The 15,996-nt window shown below is 55.1% G+C and overlaps 1 protein-coding gene across 2 annotated transcripts; it reads right to left on the bottom strand.

The window, feature by feature from the left end:
* Positions 1–2,266: 2,266 nt before the first annotated feature.
* On the bottom strand, positions 2,267–15,745 carry ITIH1 (inter-alpha-trypsin inhibitor heavy chain 1). 2 transcript variants are annotated; one of them, XM_006196404.4, is made up of 22 exons: positions 15,632–15,745; positions 15,388–15,408; positions 14,968–15,134; positions 14,473–14,577; positions 13,958–14,120; positions 13,280–13,393; positions 11,768–11,893; positions 11,566–11,682; positions 10,694–10,862; positions 10,479–10,604; positions 9,364–9,545; positions 8,931–9,116; positions 7,725–7,864; positions 6,954–7,108; positions 6,842–6,856; positions 6,444–6,464; positions 5,902–5,982; positions 5,669–5,782; positions 4,422–4,623; positions 3,412–3,584; positions 2,701–2,812; positions 2,267–2,545 (listed from the first exon to the last, which is right to left on the bottom strand). In XM_006196404.4, the coding sequence occupies exons 1-22, from the start codon at positions 15,743–15,745 to the stop codon at positions 2,416–2,418; spliced, it is 2,733 nt and encodes a 910-aa protein (XP_006196466.1). In that variant the 3' UTR covers positions 2,267–2,415. The 2 variants fall into 2 exon arrangements, with proteins under 2 accessions (XP_006196466.1, XP_031542291.1); XM_031686431.2 differs by lacking the exons at positions 14,473–14,577; positions 14,968–15,134; positions 15,388–15,408; positions 15,632–15,745 and having other exon boundaries at positions 13,280–13,430; positions 13,958–14,115.
* Between the last annotated feature and the right edge of the window lie 251 nt (positions 15,746–15,996).

The following is a 15,996-nucleotide window of genomic DNA, read 5'->3' as shown; positions in this document are numbered from 1 at the left end:
CCAGGGCCTGGCCAGGAACTCAGCTGCCCTCAGCCTCTTGGAGAAACATTCTCCCAAAATTCTCCAGTGAGACTGGAGCTCTGGCTCCAGAACAATGGGAGCCTTATGGGCAGGGTCTTATCCCCTCCTAATGGGGGCTGGGTCCTTCTGAGCTGCACCAGGTCCCTGGCATTCCTAGACTTTACAGACCAGCCACCATGTGCCTGCCATACCCAGGCTCTTCTGAGCAAAGCCACGCAGTGACCTCCCACTCGGCCACTGCTGAATGGAGTTGATGAGGATGCCTGGGCCCAGGGCAGCGAATTTACGGGTTGTACCATGGCTTTGGTAGAAAGCCCAGACTGCACTTGACTGTGAGATGTACAGAGAAAGGTGAAAGGTGACTGCTGAGGGCAGAGAAACAGAAGGCAGAAAGCAGAAGTCATGAGGTGGCAGGAGCCACGAGGTGGGAGCAGACTAGTGATTGGAAGAGGCAGGCGCCACAGAAGCAATGACAGAGTTGCCGATTAAGAAAAATGATGGCGGACCAACAAAAGGAGTGGCTGAGGCGGCAACTGCCTGTGTGGGCCCAGCTAGGGGTCCCTGTTCTCCTCAGGCCTCCTGAATCCTCACACTGGCCCTCAGTGCTGGCAGGCCCCAAACTCAGGGCTGACACCTGGGAGCAGAGAGAAGAGCCTTGCAGTCTGGCTCCCAGGACATCTCATTTGTGTGGGCATTTTCAGTGTCTGTGGTCACTGACTACTGGGCCCTTGAGGCTCTGGCAGAATTAGCCTGCCAGCGTTGTCCAGCAGCTCCTCCCCATGGCCCTGCAGCTGCCTGTGGTACTTCTCCCAGCTCCGTTCCTCCAGACTACTGCTTCATCCCCAAATATTTGGAGTCTGTGGGAGGGACAACTCAAAATAAGAAATTCTGAGGTTGCTCAGGAGGTCCCTGAGGGATGGCTGGGGACTTGAACAGACCCAGAGCCATCATACAAAATCTAGAATTAAATGGAATCTGAAAGATCTTCAGCTTCACCCCATTTCTGCTCTTCAGGATGGGAAAATAAGGCCCCAGTGGGGCTGGGCCTTGCTCAGGGTGACCAGCCAGCTGGCAGCCCATGGCTCTCCCTTGAGAAGCCCAGGATACTCCGGACCAACTCCACTGAATGTCCTTAGCCTGCCATCCAGGGCTCTGTGTCCTGGGCCTGGGGCAGCCCTGGATCTCAGCATTTGTGTTGTTGACCTAGGCCCTCACCAGCCTCATTTAGAGTGGGAACTGGACAGAAGCCAGCAGAAAAAAAAAAAAAAAAGCAGAAACCCTTTGGAAAGGAGCAGGCAGAGGCCCAACAATCTTCACTGGAAAGGCCAGGGGTTGCCAAAGTGCAAGCTCACCTCCCAGCCCCTGGTGATGTTGCACTTTAACTGGGCCCCAAGACAAAGCCCAGGGAAGGAGCATGGAAGGCGTAATTCCAGGCATCAGTGTGAGGAGTCAGAGAACTGCTATTCCTGGTCCCTGAAATCACAGCTTCTGGGCAGTGGCCGTCCCTGCTTTGGGGAAATATCGTGCCTGCTGTCAGAGGTTGCAAACCCCTGGCTGAGAAATGGAGTGGAAGGTGGAAGCCCAGGAACTGCCCCCTGAGGCCCTGACCCCAGTGGGTAAGCCCCTAGCTCCCGGTAGGACTTCTTCAGGCTCCCAAGTCCATGTATAGTTCATGTGTTTCTTTCATATGCTCATTTTAAGTATACTTCGGGCTATCTAGAAGCAAATCCCAACAGGCTTTGGCCATCAGCCCCCTAGCCTGACAGGAGTATTTACATGGGCTGGTTAAGCACGCAGATGTTGATGCCAGACAGCATGGGTTCAAGTTCCAGCTCTCCCAATTACAAGATGAGTGTTATTTGGGACAAATTACCTAACCTCGGCTGTAAAGGTTATGATAAGAGTATCCCCAAGGGCTGCTGGGAACATACATTTCGTTAATTCAGCTGAGGCACTTAGAACGGTGCCTGGCTACAGGAAGCACCTGGTCAGCTGTGGCCGTTGCTGGTCCTTCCTGTATGTGCTGCCAGAGTGTCCTTTGGTCTCTGGACCTGTAGGGGGAACTGTGTGCACGGGACCCTCAGGGCACTCAGAGGGCATGGGGCCAGGCAGCTACAGAGAACAGGGTGGCGTGTGGGCTCCTTCCAAGCCTCCAGGTCTGCTGTGTCTCCTGAGCCCTTCTAAGGGGCAATATCTTGAGTTGCCTGCCTGCCATCCTCTCTCCCCAAAAGCAACCAGCCTGGACTGGACATAGCCTCTCTTTAATAGAAGTCATGAGTGCTTTGACATAGGGGACCAGCTTGGATAGAGAGGTGTGGCCTTGGTAGCAGGTCAGGATGCTGTCCTCCTCCTCTGCCGTGGTCCCAAAGGAAGACCAGTGTGCTGGCCGGGGGCTCAGAAGATGTCGGGGACAATATAGTCAGTGTGAATGCCGTCAATCAGTCCATCCCCATTGTTGTGGATGAACCAGCAGGTCACCTCAGTCCCATGCCGGGGGTCCTTGCTGTAGTCTTTTTGTGAGCCCCTGAGGAGAGACAGGCCAGCTGCGATCACCTTTTGGACCCAGCAAGACTGTACCTCCCCAGGAAGCCCACCCCACCCATGTGATCCCTGGAGGAAGCCCTGGACCAACGCTGGGAAACACCAGGGGCAGAGATGCTGGGAGAGCAGCTCACCTACCTAGTGACCGTTAGCCGGCGGTTCTTCACCACCATTGTGGCATCTGTTTTTGTGGGGTCAGTGCCTGGGTGGAGGTTGGACACTTGGTAATCAAAGGGATGGAAGAATTGTCCTGGAAAGGCACATGGAAAGCAGCCATTACCACTGGGGGCTCCCATTCCTGCCTGTAACCAGTAGCTGCTCACTGGAGGTTTAGAGTTGTTAAAACATTTTTTTTTCAAGGACTTGACTATTTCTGATAAATTTTGGCATCAAGAGCCACCTTTAGTTCACCTACTATAGAGAAGCAGATATATTGCCAGGTGGTTGTACCTCCTGTCTTTTTGGACCAATTTCAAAGGAATCTGGCTGAGGAGGAGGTTTGAGAGGTAGGGAGCAGGGTCTGCAGGAGGCCACAAGGAGAAGTGGTGTGGCTGATGACCCATCCCACCCAGGAGGTCTCTGGGAGTCTATTGAACCTTTCCATTTGCTAATCGGACCTCTTCCCACTCGATCCCAGGCTCACTTAAGCATCATTTTCACTGTGCGTTTGATTGCAGCTTTTTTGAGAGATAAGACCCTCAACCAAGACAAGTCCTCTTGGAAGCTCTGAGCCTTGGAGGACACGTTGGAGATGGACCTGTCCTGGTGCCTGGCTGCACTGCTGACCCATGGTGAGTCCACTGGCTTCAACACCCCACCCCACAGCTCTGCAATTCTAGCCAGCCGTACCCAGCAGCCCATGTGTCCGCGCTGACATCCTGTGACTATCCAGCACGTAGAAGCCCAGGAAGTCCTGGTGGACAGCACTCCCCTTCCACACCCGGTGCAGGACGACCTCAAAGGTGCCCCTGTCCTCCACAGACACCACCAGGTTCCTCTTCCTGTTGATGGTCACCACCACCCTGTGGGGCCAGGTGGCCATGAGGGCAGGTGCCACTTCACTGCACCCCCTCCAGCCAGCCATCTTTGTCCTCTGGGACCCAGCTCTCATGTCTCAACCCCTCATCTCCATATGGTTGGGTGTTACCTGCTCCATGCTCCTTCCCATGTGTTGCTATTATGTATGGGACCCTTATAGTGTGTTAGATCCTGTGCTAAGCGCTCTGTGCAAACTGCATCATTCAATTCCCACTCTTATCCTATGAGAACTGAGGCTCAGAGAGGTTAAACAACTTGCCCAAGGTCACACAGCTGGTAAGCAGTAGAGCCAGGACTTGGACTCCAGCCTGTCTGAGTCTGTGTTCTTTGATGCCCACTCATTATCTGTGTCCTCCACATCACACTCTGCCCACCTCACCCTATAGCTCTGCTACCCCATGTTGGGCTCTGGTGCTCAGCAGAGATTGTGGAAGGAAGGAAGAGAGGGAGGGAGGGAGGGAGGGAGACATGACAAGGCATACTAAGACAGATGTTGCAAGAGAAGCCCAGAAAAGGCTGGAGTTCAGCAGAGGAAGAGACTAGGATGGCTTCACGGAAGAGGTAGGCTTTGTTTGGTGGAGATGGGGGTGGACTGAGGGCGGGAGTGTCATGGGAGCACGGACATCTAGGCAGCCAGGTCCAAAGCACATGTCCAGGAACCACAGGGCCTGACATGTCTGCACAGCCCACACAGACATCGGTCACTGACATAGCTCAGGGGGATGAGGGCCCAGCAGGCTCAAGCAGCTCTGGGCCTTTGTCTTGGCCCTCACTACACCCACCCCTGCCTTCCCTCCCAGCTGTGGCCCCAGCCCAGTTACTCGTCCTGCCGCAGTGAGGCCTGGTCCCTCCAGGAGAACACAGGTCCACCGGAGCCAGGGTTCAGCGTAATGTTCTGAGGAGTCACTTCCAGCTGAAAGCCTGTTGCAGGGTTTGCAATCCCCAGCCGTCCAAAGTACGTGGCCTCATGCTGTCCAGGGCTCCGGGCCTCCTTGCCAATGAGCTGCCCATTCACTGAGAAGCCTGCAGTGGGTGCAAGGTGGGACATCCAGGTCAAGGAGGCCAGCTCTCTCTAGAGCCCCACCAGCTGGCCTTTGCTCCTGCCCAGCCTCCTTCCTGGGAGATGCTCCAGTCTCCACCCACTCCATGCCCTCTTTGGTCTCTGAGGGTCTCACCTTCCCAAGGAAGGAGGCCTTTAGGACTGGTGCAGGATGCACGCAGCACCACCTCCCTCCTCTCCCACCACGCTAACTCTCCCATTCTCAGCACCCCCGTTCTGGGCCCCAAAGGAGGTCTTGCCTCCCTGAGGACAAGCCTTGAGACGGCTCCTTCTCTGTGACCTCAGATCCTGACACAGGGACAGATCACAGTAAGTGCAGGTGAATTTGTGGGGCCTCTCTGCAGAGGCCTCTGATCTGAGCAGCCAAGAAGCCCCCTCCTCATCTTCACTATCCGTACACAGCACATCTCAGGCTCTGAAACTGTCAGCTAAGAATGTGTCCACTTGTTTATCTCCCTTCCCTAAACTCCATGGGAGCAGGGACTTTGTCTCAGTTCCCTTGTCCCCAGCCCTTAGGAGGCATTCAACAAACATTAGCATGGCCTGACTGGACTAGGAGGGTGGGAGAAGCGGGCGTGGCTCCCATCAGCCAAGCCCTGCTGGGGATGTGGGCTCCAAGGCCCCCACAGGCATGAGAAGGGGAAAGGCGGGGACAGGGCTGCTGCATAATTTGCAGGGCTCGGTACAAAATGAAAACGAGGGGCCCCTCATTCAAAGGCTGTTAAGAATTTCAAGACACAACAGTAGAGTATTAAACCAAGAGTGGGGTTCTAAGTGTAGGGTCCTGTGCGCTGCACAGGTCACATGCCCATGAAGCAGGCCCTATATAGGGCCCAGACAGGTGGACTGGACATGAAGGAGGCAGGTTAACTCCAGCCAGGTGATGGGTACACCGGGTGGGACGGTAGAGTCCCCAGCCACTGTTCTGTTCATGGCTGAATGTTGGGGGCGAGGGTGGAGGATTCCAGGCCCCACCTTGTCTGGCAGAGGATGTGATGTCACCCCTACCTGTGTCAGGGTCCTGCACCAGGTTGAGGACCACACCAGGCTCCTCGTTGATATTGAAGCATAGGGCGTCCTCCTTCTGGGGCACGTGGATGATGAAGTGGGGGTCAGTGTCCACTGGGGGCACAGCATGGAGTCCATTAGCTTGAGCATCAGGCAGAGGGGGCCAGCCAGGGACAGGGTTCAACCAAGCAACGGTGTCCCTCAGACCCCCTCCCAGCCCCTGACGGACTCACCATAGGTCACTTTGTTTGGCAAATGTGGGGTGTTGGAGCTGGGGCGCGTTGGAGAAGGCTGCGAGGCCGCTAACACAAATGCTGACCGGCAAGAGCGAATGGCGGTTAGAAGGGAGGCAGCTGGGCCTTCCCTGGAGCTGCTGGCTCCTTTTCCAAGGTTCCTCCCACCCAGGAGGGCTGGCCTGAGGCCACGGGGGGCGGGAGTGGACACAGAGCCTTTGATGCCTCTTAGGGGGTGGGAATGGCAGTGTGGCCCAGCAGGGTGGCCTGCCCCCTCTCTGTCTCCTTCCATGGGAACCTGGTGGATCTGGTGGCATAAGGTTGGGGAGGCCAGGCCCAGGTCAGGGTAAGTGTTCTGAGGGTTCCCAGTGGGAGGCCATGAGGAGCTTTGGAACAGGGAAGGAAAGCCTTCTGCTATCATTTCCTCATCAGGCAGATGGGTGATGCCCGGGGCTTTGCTCAGGACTGAATGCACAGCCTGAGGGACGGCCATGTGGAGTAGAGGAGTAGAGATGTGTGTCATCAGAATGGCTGCCACTTACTCTTTCTGGGTCCCAGCATCTCTGTAAAGGACAATAATTGAGGACAACGTCAGCCTCCCTGCCCCACATGGAAGGCACGTGCCTCATTCCCCAAGCACGCCCAGGCCCAGAGACCAATCAGGCCTGGGCCAGCCCTCTTCCTGGGGGGTCCCAGCCCTCCTCATAGAGCTCAACGCTCACACGTAGGGCCCCGATGGAGATGAAGGTGAGGATTCAGGCTACTTGAGGGCCCCCAAGCACACAGGAGGGAGCAACTTGTAGCAAAGTGGGGAAGGGCATCTTGGGGAAGGAAGAGACCGCAGGGGTGGAGCAGAAGAGATGTGGGGGCGGGGAGCACGTGCCACTTGCTTGGCCACCTGAAGCCCCTCATGAAAAATCAACATGATTTAAAAACTCACCCAAGGGTGGAGAATCTGGAAAGGAAAGAAAGGAAAGAGAATTAAAGCTCAGGGGTTTTTGTCTCTCAGAAGCCTCTGCACACCCACAGCCTCCCCTCTGCAGAGCCCATACCCTCCAGAGGCTTGTCAATGATGGGCTCATGGCCGTCCTGGTCCGCCATGCCCCTGATGGTCATGGAGGTCAGCGGGGTCACAAACTGATAGTCCATTGACATCTTCAGGGCCTTGGCTGACACGTTGGCCTTCTCCTCCCCCTTCAGCTTCATCCTGCGAGATAGACGCTGGCCCCAAGCCCACAGCTTGGACAACAGTTGACCTTGCACTCCCTCATCCTTTCAGTCCTTTGTTCACTTATGCAACAAACCTGCACTAAGCACCTGCAGCGCGCCGTTTGGGGGCTGTCTTCAAGGACCTCATGGTTTAAAGACCTCTCACAGAGAAAACCTGGAGATCTGGCCAGGCTTGGGGAGCTGCCTCAGAATGGGGAGCTGCCTCAGAAATATACAGAGAATTTAACAGATCTGAGATTCCGGCAAGCGGTCTAACCTCTCTGAGCCTGGGCTTGCTCAGCATGTTGTGAGGATTCAATGAGTGTCTGGAAACAGTAGCCCCCCCCAGTAAAGGGCAGCCTCCCTGACTGCAGCTCAGTAGGGGAAACAGTGGGCTGCCCTATGCCCCTCGTAGGCCTGCCCACGCTATTGACTGCCTGGTTGATATTAACTTAGCAAGCAAAGTTGGAGGACAGTATATCTGACCCGCTTGCAACCTCGAAGGCCCAGAACCGCCCCTTCTCAGTCCAAAGGCCCAGAGGTTGAGGGTGCTCTGGGGTGGTGGTTGTCTCCAACACACCACCCCACTAGCCCAGCAGCCACTGGGCTCATACCGCTTGTCCAGCAGCTCCTGGATGGTGAGGTAGGCCCATAGGCGTTCGACATGGTTCTCCAGGATGTGGCCCCGCTCTTGGAGCAGTTTCTTCATCTCTTCCTCATCCACCAGGCAGGTTGTCTTGAATTCTTGGCCCTCCTGAGGGAGGTGATGGGGTGAGAGGCTGTGCACCATGGAGGGCTCTGAGGGGCCCCACTGTTGTCTGGTCTCTGTAGCTCCATTCTTAGCACCCACCTCCCACCTTTCCTGAGCCTGTTCTCCTCATCCTCATCCATCCACTCCTTCCAGCAAAAGTGCTAAGCCCCTTCTAGGAGCCAAGTTGGCCGAGGCCCTGGGGATCCCAGGGATGGAGGACTAGCCCTGCCCTCATGGAATTACTGTCTCTGGGAGATGCCAAGAAGCACCCGGCCACTCCACGGTGTAGCTGTTGCCACCACACCTCACACCTCCAAATGCCCACCATGTCCCTGGGCACCATTCAACTTGTCACAGCACAAGAATGTGTCTTTCCTCCCCAGCTACAATAATGGAGGCATGCACCACTTCCCAAGGGCATTGCATGCACAAGGCATGGCATAAGTATATTAAATGGATTCTTTAATTTCCTCCACACAGCTTTCTAGTGCAGTGTTACCCCGGTGGTACAGAAAAGCCTAGAGAGCTGGACCCATTTGATCAAGATCACCCAGCTGGTCAGAGTGGAGCCAAAGTCTAGCTCAGTGGTCCTCACTCAGAGCCAGAGTTCTGAACCCTCTACCACACTGGACGGCTAGTGTGCATGCCCTGCAGGGCAGGTCCAGCTCTCACACACCCGTGATCCCCCAGTGTGCACATGCACACACACTCTGCACTGTTGCACAAAGCTGCAGGCATAGGAGATACTTAGGAAATGGCTGTCACTTGAGAATGAAGAGGCTGGCCTCTTGCTGTCTCGTGCTTTTGGAGGAATAATGTGAGGAGTAACAGGTGGTCCATCTGGGGCCAAGGGACTAAAACTAGTCAAGGCCACGTAGGCCCCACTCTAGCCTGCCTCCAGGACGCCTGCATTGGAGGAATGTTCGCCTGTGAGGGGGTGTGGCATGGTAGGGTGAGGGCACTACTCTGGGGAAAGAGAGGCCCCTGGGGGCACGGGGTGGGGAGCAGTGTGGGTTTGGAGCTTCTGGGTGCTGCCCAGCTTCCCCATCCTCCACCGCTCACTGTTTACCCTGTAAGCCCGCACATCTCCTTTGAAGCTGCTCAGTTTGTGGTCAGCGATGCGCCCAGCCACCATGATCTCCGAGCCTTCATAGTACTGTTTATGGTGGTGCTGGGTCAGGGCTGAGACGGTATCCCAGGGGTACAGCAACTCCACATCCGTCAGCAAGGGGTTGGCTACCTGGTCGTAGAAACCCTGCAGGGGTGGTGGGGGGTGCAGCATCAGAGCCAGTGGGTTACCCTAGACATCTAACAGGAAACCCACTCACAAAATGGGGTGTCAGGATCACAGGCTTAGAATTTAAGTAACTGGCTTGATGTCACACAGCTAATTCACACCCCCGCCAGAGCTTTATCTGTTCCTCTAGGCTGATGGGTATATGGCTGCCAAGGCTGTGCTCCCGTGACATGCTGTGCATCAAGGGGCTCGGGGAGGAGGAGACCTGCAGCTGCTGGGTGGCATCATGGTCTTCATAGATCCTCTGGGCACGTCCGTTGTTCTCCAGGGACATGACCTCCAGGAAGTTCAAGTCCAAGTTGTGGCCGAAGCCCAAGTTGTAGAGCGGGAACCTGCCCCGGATGGCCTTGCGGACATTCTTGAGGATTTGAGAACGATCCGTCACCCCTGCAGCCACACATCCAGGTAGGGAAGGGATACCAGATCACAGGCATGTGGGGCATGAGAGATCTTTGGGACCCACTCCCTGGGACCAAGCCTCTCATCTCAGATCATCTCCAGCCCCCACTGGCATCTTGAGGCAGTGCCTCTCACTGGGTCTCCTGCGTGACTGCAACAGCTACTAACAGCTCCTCGCAGACTTTGCTCATCTTCATGAATCTGATTATGCTCTAAACCCTCCCACGGCTCCTCGCCATGGCCTGTGAGGTCCTACTGACCTTTCCACTCTGTTTCACCTACTCTGCACATGCCTGCAGTTCCTGGGCAGGCCCTGCCGGTGCACAAACCTTTTTTTGCTCAAGCTGCCCCTTCTGCTAGAGATTCCTTCCTGCTTCTCTCCTCCATCCAGACTGAGCTCCGGGGTCACCTCCTCCAGGAGGACTGCTGGGACCCTGCCTGGCCCAGGTGTCTCTTTTCTGTGGTTCTACAGCCTCGTAGCACCCTGTTCTTTCGGGGATCCTGACAGAGCATCTGCTCCTGGGTCTGCCTCCCCCAGTGGACAGTGGGCTCCTTAAGGGCAGAGATGTGTCTTGCTCTCTTAGTATCTCTTTTTAGTCCCTAACTCCATGCTTGGCACTCAGTCGGTGCTGAATACATAGTTCATTAAACTCAACCTAGGAGTCCTGCCTGTCCTCCTGGGCCCTGTGCAACCCTGTGTCATGCAGAAACTTCCCGTTTCCCAACTCAAGACAGAAGAACACCTTGGAGCTCCTGCAGACTTTATGATCTGAACTGTTTTTAGACCAGTGCTTGCTTGGCTTTACCCTGAGCCTTTCTACCCCTGACAGCATCCCCAGTGGTTGGGTTTCCAAGTTCAGCTTGAATGCCTTTGGTAATGTAGAGATCACCACCTCCCAAGGTGGCCCTCGGGGCACTTACCCTCTGTGGGCTCGCCATCTGTCAACATGATGAGAATGGAGGCATGGTTGCTGAGTTCTGGGAGGCTTCCCTGAGCTTTGTTCAAGATCTCAATTCCCTGGAGCAAACCATCATTCATGTTTGTAGCTGTAAAAAAAGAGAAAGAAGATCAGTGTATGCCCTCAATCTGAGAGGACAGACGTGACATCAAGGTGGCCCCAGACCCCTGCCCTTACACCCGGCCAGGGAGAAACGCCGCACGAAGTTCTGAGCCGCGTCCAGATTGGCAGCGGTTGCCTGCACCAGCGAGTCCCTCCATGACACCACTGCAGACCCAAAGAGGACCAGGTTGAAGTAGTCCCCTGGCCGCATGTCCCCCAGGATTTTAAGGAGTGCCTCCTTGGTCTGTAAGGACAGGACAGTCAGTAGAGGGACAGGGCCCCAGGATAGTGCCTCCTGTCACCTCCAGATACCCATTTCAGAGGTCCACAGGGTAGAGTTACATAGTGGACAAGCAGGAGGGGTTGGACAGGACAGCCAGGTGGTGCCAGGAGAGAGGCGTCCTGCTGTGCCCTGGGGTATCTGAGGGGGATGGATAATGTCAAGGGATCCAGTGTGGGGAGAGGACATGACCAGGAGTTCGAGTGGGGCAGGATTAAGACAGAGGACCCCAAGGGGCTGAGTTTCTAAAACTCTGCTTGTCCAGCCATGGTTTCACTGCACCCCAGGGTATGCTGAGTGCTGTGGGAGTGGGCTGTGCCCTGCTGTGAGCCATCTTCCATGGACCACTGTCATCAACCCCGCTTGCCTAGGGTGCAGGTCTCCACTTCCAAGCACACTCCCACTGGTCAGCCCCATGACCCTGTGGGAACTGTCAACATGCCCATTTTTTGCCATTGAGGGGAAGGGAATGCTCTCGCCCTCTGTTGCACAGGGAGGAAGTAGCTGATTCCAGAGCCCCCCACCAGGATTTCCAATTAAATCAACCTGCCTATGACCAGGAGCAGAAAGCCCAAACCAAGACTCTGGAGACAAAACCAGTGTGGGGTGGGTGATGGAGCTGAAGAAGCTTCTGCTGGGTTAACCATTTAGGGGAAGCACAGTTTACCTGCTTCAATTTCTGGCCTTCCATGGAGGAGCTGATGTCAATCACAAAAACCACATTCTTGTTCAGTTTCGTCAGGTTTTGGGGGGCAAAGAAGTGGGCAAAGTGGTTATTGGCGACCTGAAACACAAAGGGATGAGTGAGGCCTCTCTCCCAAGCTCCCTTGCCAGCCTTCTGAGGCTTGGGCTGGAAGCTTCTGGCTCACCAGGAGGTCGCAGAGCTTGTCCCGATTGACATCATAGGTCACCTTGAAGTCCCCTTTCAGCAAGGTCGTAGAGCACGAAGGGCAAGATTGCTGCTGGCCCACTGTGGGGCGGAAGAGCACGTGACCCTGGAACCAGCAAGGGCGTGATGCATTACTTGTGACAACATAAGATGTGTGTGTGTGTGTGTGTGTGTGTGTGTGTGTGTGTGTGTGTGTGTGTGTGTGTGTGTGTGTGTGTGTGTTGCATAGGCATAGGAATGAGTCTGGTGGGAGGTACACCCCTGTAGCTGGTGGGAGAGAAGACCTGTTTCTTTTCTTAGATGCTTCTGAATTACTGGGACTTTCTACAGTGAGCATCATCACTTTGGGTACATGATATAAACAAAATAATAGCGCATGAGAGCCCAAGAGACATTGGTCAATTCAAACTGTCAAGTGAAAAAAGCAAATCTATGGCACTGTGCTGGAAAATGGAACCTGCCTGGATAGACCAAAAGCAGGTGCTGGAAGGAAGGCCCAGAGTGGGAGGTGAGGTCTGGCTGGACTTGGTGCTGGGGCTCAGGGAAATTAAGAGTGGTTTGTCCTCGATACATTTCTGTACATTTTCTTTAAAGAGCTTTTTATTTTCACTTCTTGTTTGGTATAAAAGTAAGATATGCTCATTTAATAATTGTTTGGAAAGAATTATGAGGAAGACAAAGACTCATCCCCTTGGCCCCCTACTAAAAGCAAGCCTGTTTGCTAACACTCTGGGGTGTCAGATCTGTTGTTGTTGTTGTTTTGGGGGGGGAGGAAATTAGGCTTATTGATTTATTTATTTATTAAATGGAGGTTTTGGGGCTTGAACCCAGGACCTCATGCATGCTAAGCACGTACTCTACCACTGAGCTATAACTTCCCCACTTAAGGTATCATATTTCGTTTCAAAGGAACCCCTCCAAAACTGAGAAACACTTCTTTTAAGTGAGTTGTTATGGAGTCACTACCAAAAGTGGGTGGGAAATAAACAGTTTGCTCCTGGCTCCAGTTGAGTGCAAGTTAGGGCACTAGCTGGTATCACCCACCCGTGTGCCGCACTCCTCTGGTACCCGGGATAGGACCAAGCAGGGGACTTCTGGAATTCCTGCAGATAGGTGGAAAGTGATGAGTGGCAAGTGGCTGGTAGGCCAAAGGCCTTTCCAAACTTAATCGTGTTTCCAAGAACACTAGAGCTTGGAATCCTGATCACAACAGCACCTGAAGTTTGCACGCATGCCCTATATTCCCCGGAATGCTTTCTCACAGGCAAAGAGGAAACTGAACCATCAGGCAAGCCAGCAACTCACCCCAGACCAGGCAGCCGGCGTCAGCACCCTCCCCAGCCTCAGCACACAGGCTTTGGCCAAGTGCTCTGAGAGCTAGGAGGGTGGAGTTCCCCCATCTCTCACCTCTAGGTTGGCCTGCATCCCCTGCTTGGTTGGGCCAAGATGAGAAGTCCCTGAGGGCTTGCCACCCCCCAGCCATCCCACACACCTTTTTCCCTGAGAAGGACTTCTTGATCAGTTGGGCTGCCTGTTTCTTGCTGAGGAAGGAGGCCTGGGCATCCAGCTTGCTGATCCCCTGGGGCTCGAAGATGTCGACGTCAATCTGTGGCATTGAAGCAATTCCTGCACCAAGGCTCCCACTGGGGAGCCATCATCAAGTCTCAGCCAAGAGCCTACGTTTATCCCGGCCACCTCCTGTGTGCACCATCCACCCAATTCTCAGCATAGGGCCTGGCATGACATAGGCACGCCAAAAACATTGGCCAAATGAAGGTGTGCATGCCTGTGCCCCTCAGTTCCACCACCACTTAGGTGCCAGCGACACCCACAGCCCCTCAGGCTGCTCCAGACTTTCTGGTTTACAAACTACCTGAACATTCAATATCTCTCATGATCCCTGTGGCAGTCCTGGGACAGGCAGAACCCTCATTTATAACAGTTGAGCAAGCCAAGGCTCAGAGAGAAGGAAGAGGTTGGAAGGTTCAGGGAGTTCCCTGCCCACGAAGAGCCATCAGAGCCCCTCTGAGGAGCCAGTCCCCCTCCCTGCATGCTCAGGCCTGGGACGGCACATGGTGGGTGCCAAACCGACGCTTGGAGCCACAGTGAGGGAGTGGCAGGGGCTCAGATCCTGCGACCTCGCCCCTGCGTGTGGCCACCTGCGATCTACCTCAAAATGCTGCACGAGCTGCTTGGGCTTGACCTTGATGATGATGTCATACTGCATAAACCGTCGCCTTAGCACCTCCTCGTAGGTCAGCCGGAACGTGACCTTGCTCCGGGGACCGACAGTGATGTGGATGGCGAACTGCTCCATCGTTCTCCCCGAGGCCCTGGACATGCCACCAAGGGCAACAACAGACAGGCAAAAGGTAGATAACTTGGGTCCTTGTCACCTAAAGCATGGTCCTCAGAATCAACTTCTCTTATTTTAGGGATGCTCCCAGATTTCCTTGACCCGCGCCCTTGTCTTAGCCGGCTGGTCTGGGTCAGGCCCCACTTCTCCAGTGGTGGGTCTGGGAGACGGCAGGTCAACACCAACCTGTGGCAGCAGTGGGTTTGGGCTGTTTGCTCATTGCCCATCAGCCTGGGGCGGCTCTCTACCCAAGACCACCTGGCAGCCCTCAGCTCTTTCCTGGCGGGGAGGCAGCACCAGAGACTGGGCCAGCAGGGCCCAGAGCTCACCTGACGAGGCCGGCGTTCTCTCCTGAGATGGCTGCTTTCCGGTACTGCTTCCAGGCAGTCACTTTGTCCTTTATGTCCCCAACAAATGTGTTTTCATCTGCTGTGCTACAGTGGGGAAGAAGCCCTCAGGGAGGTGCCCCTCCCTGACCACACAGGGCCTTTGTATCAGGGGAGCTCCCAGCCCTGGGTGCTGAGGAGCCTCCCACTGCCCCAAGAGTTGCTCAGGGGCCCCACGGCTGGGAGATGGGGGTCATAGGGTCCAGCAAGAAGCCATGGGTACTGCCTTTGTTCCTTGCGCCCTAGGCTGAAAACAGACTGTCAGAGACTCCAGTTTGCTCTCCAAGATGGGAGCCCAAAGCAGACCTAAAGGGTTTTTCTGGACCTCAGAGCTGGAGGTGGCCTGTGGCCCTTGGGGCTAAGGGGGTGGACTGCGCTATCTGGCCATGCTGAGCCATGGTCTTAGGGTGGGCCTGGTGAGCCAGGTGGGGCACGCACATGGCAAAGTCACTAATGAAGGCTGTCCTGGGGATTTCCACATCGAAGGCCACTTCCTTGGCTTCATTGGCACTGTTGACCACTTGGCTGGTGATGACATAGTGGGCAAAGCGAGAGGTGACTTTGCAGTTGACTTTCAAACTCCGGATGACCACACCGTTGACACTCTAAAGTGAAATGGGAGGGAGGTGACCTGGGATGGGGCCTCTGAGCCATGAGACACCTCGGCACCCAGCTCTCACATGGGGGCCGCTCTTGATGCTTGAGACTGGGCCGTGGGGCTTGAGGTGGGTGGGAAAGCCCCCATTTCCAGGAGACAGAAGTCCCTCTGCCCAGGCACACACCCCTGAAGCAGGGTGTGGGGGACATAGGCATAATAATGGCCCTACCACAGACCCGTTTGCCAAGACTCTCACTCACTGTGTCCACAGGCTGTCGCTTCTGTAAAACAAAAGCAAGGCAAATGTGAATGTGAATGCACAGGGGACCATACCCTACCTATTAAGGGATGGAAGTGGGACACAGCCTCTGCTCCCCTCTCGCATGCTGCTGGGAGGTCTCCTCTCCGTTCTGAGGAAGTCGAGGTAGGTGGGGATAGTCTCAGTCCCTGGGGCCCCATCCAGGCTCAGCTGCCTGTTCCTAACCCAAAGGTTTACCCACATACCTTGATGCCTTTGGGACTGCCTGTGGGTGACTCCTGAGCAGGCACGGCCTGCAGGGCGAGGAGGGACACCAGGCACAGGCAGAACAGCCCCCGCAGCCCCATGGTGCCGTCCATGGTCTCGAGGCTCCTTCTGCTGCCTTGTCACTTCACTCAGACCAGTAATCAATAAAATGCTGGATAAACATGGATTAAACATTAGACAAGGTAAAGGCAAATATTATACTTGGGAGATCAGAAATTGACAGTGAAAGCTTTCTCCTTGGTTGGGGGGGTGGGGGTGGTTCTCAGTTGTGTAAACTCCTGACCAGACTCAGACTGTGCCCCTTGGTGTAGACTGCACTCAGCCAACGTGAACTGTGAAGACC

Source organism: Vicugna pacos, chromosome 17, assembly GCF_048564905.1.
Source record: "Vicugna pacos chromosome 17, VicPac4, whole genome shotgun sequence".
NCBI lineage: Eukaryota > Metazoa > Chordata > Mammalia > Artiodactyla > Camelidae > Vicugna > Vicugna pacos.
This window is presented reverse-complemented; position numbering and strand designations above follow the sequence as displayed.

Excerpts from the sequence above, each read along its gene's own strand:
- ITIH1 (XM_006196404.4), bottom strand. The coding sequence starts at position 15,745 with ATGGACGGCACCATGGGGCTGCGGGGGCTGTTCTGCCTGTGCCTGGTG. Across the intron at positions 14,578-14,967 it reads TTCATTAGTGACTTTGCCAT|CACAGCAGATGAAAACACAT; the intron begins GTGCGTGCCCCA and ends TCCCCACTGTAG. Across the intron at positions 2,813-3,411 it reads GCGGACACATGGGCTGCTGG|GACAATTCTTCCATCCCTTT; the intron begins GTACGGCTGGCT and ends GTGCCTTTCCAG.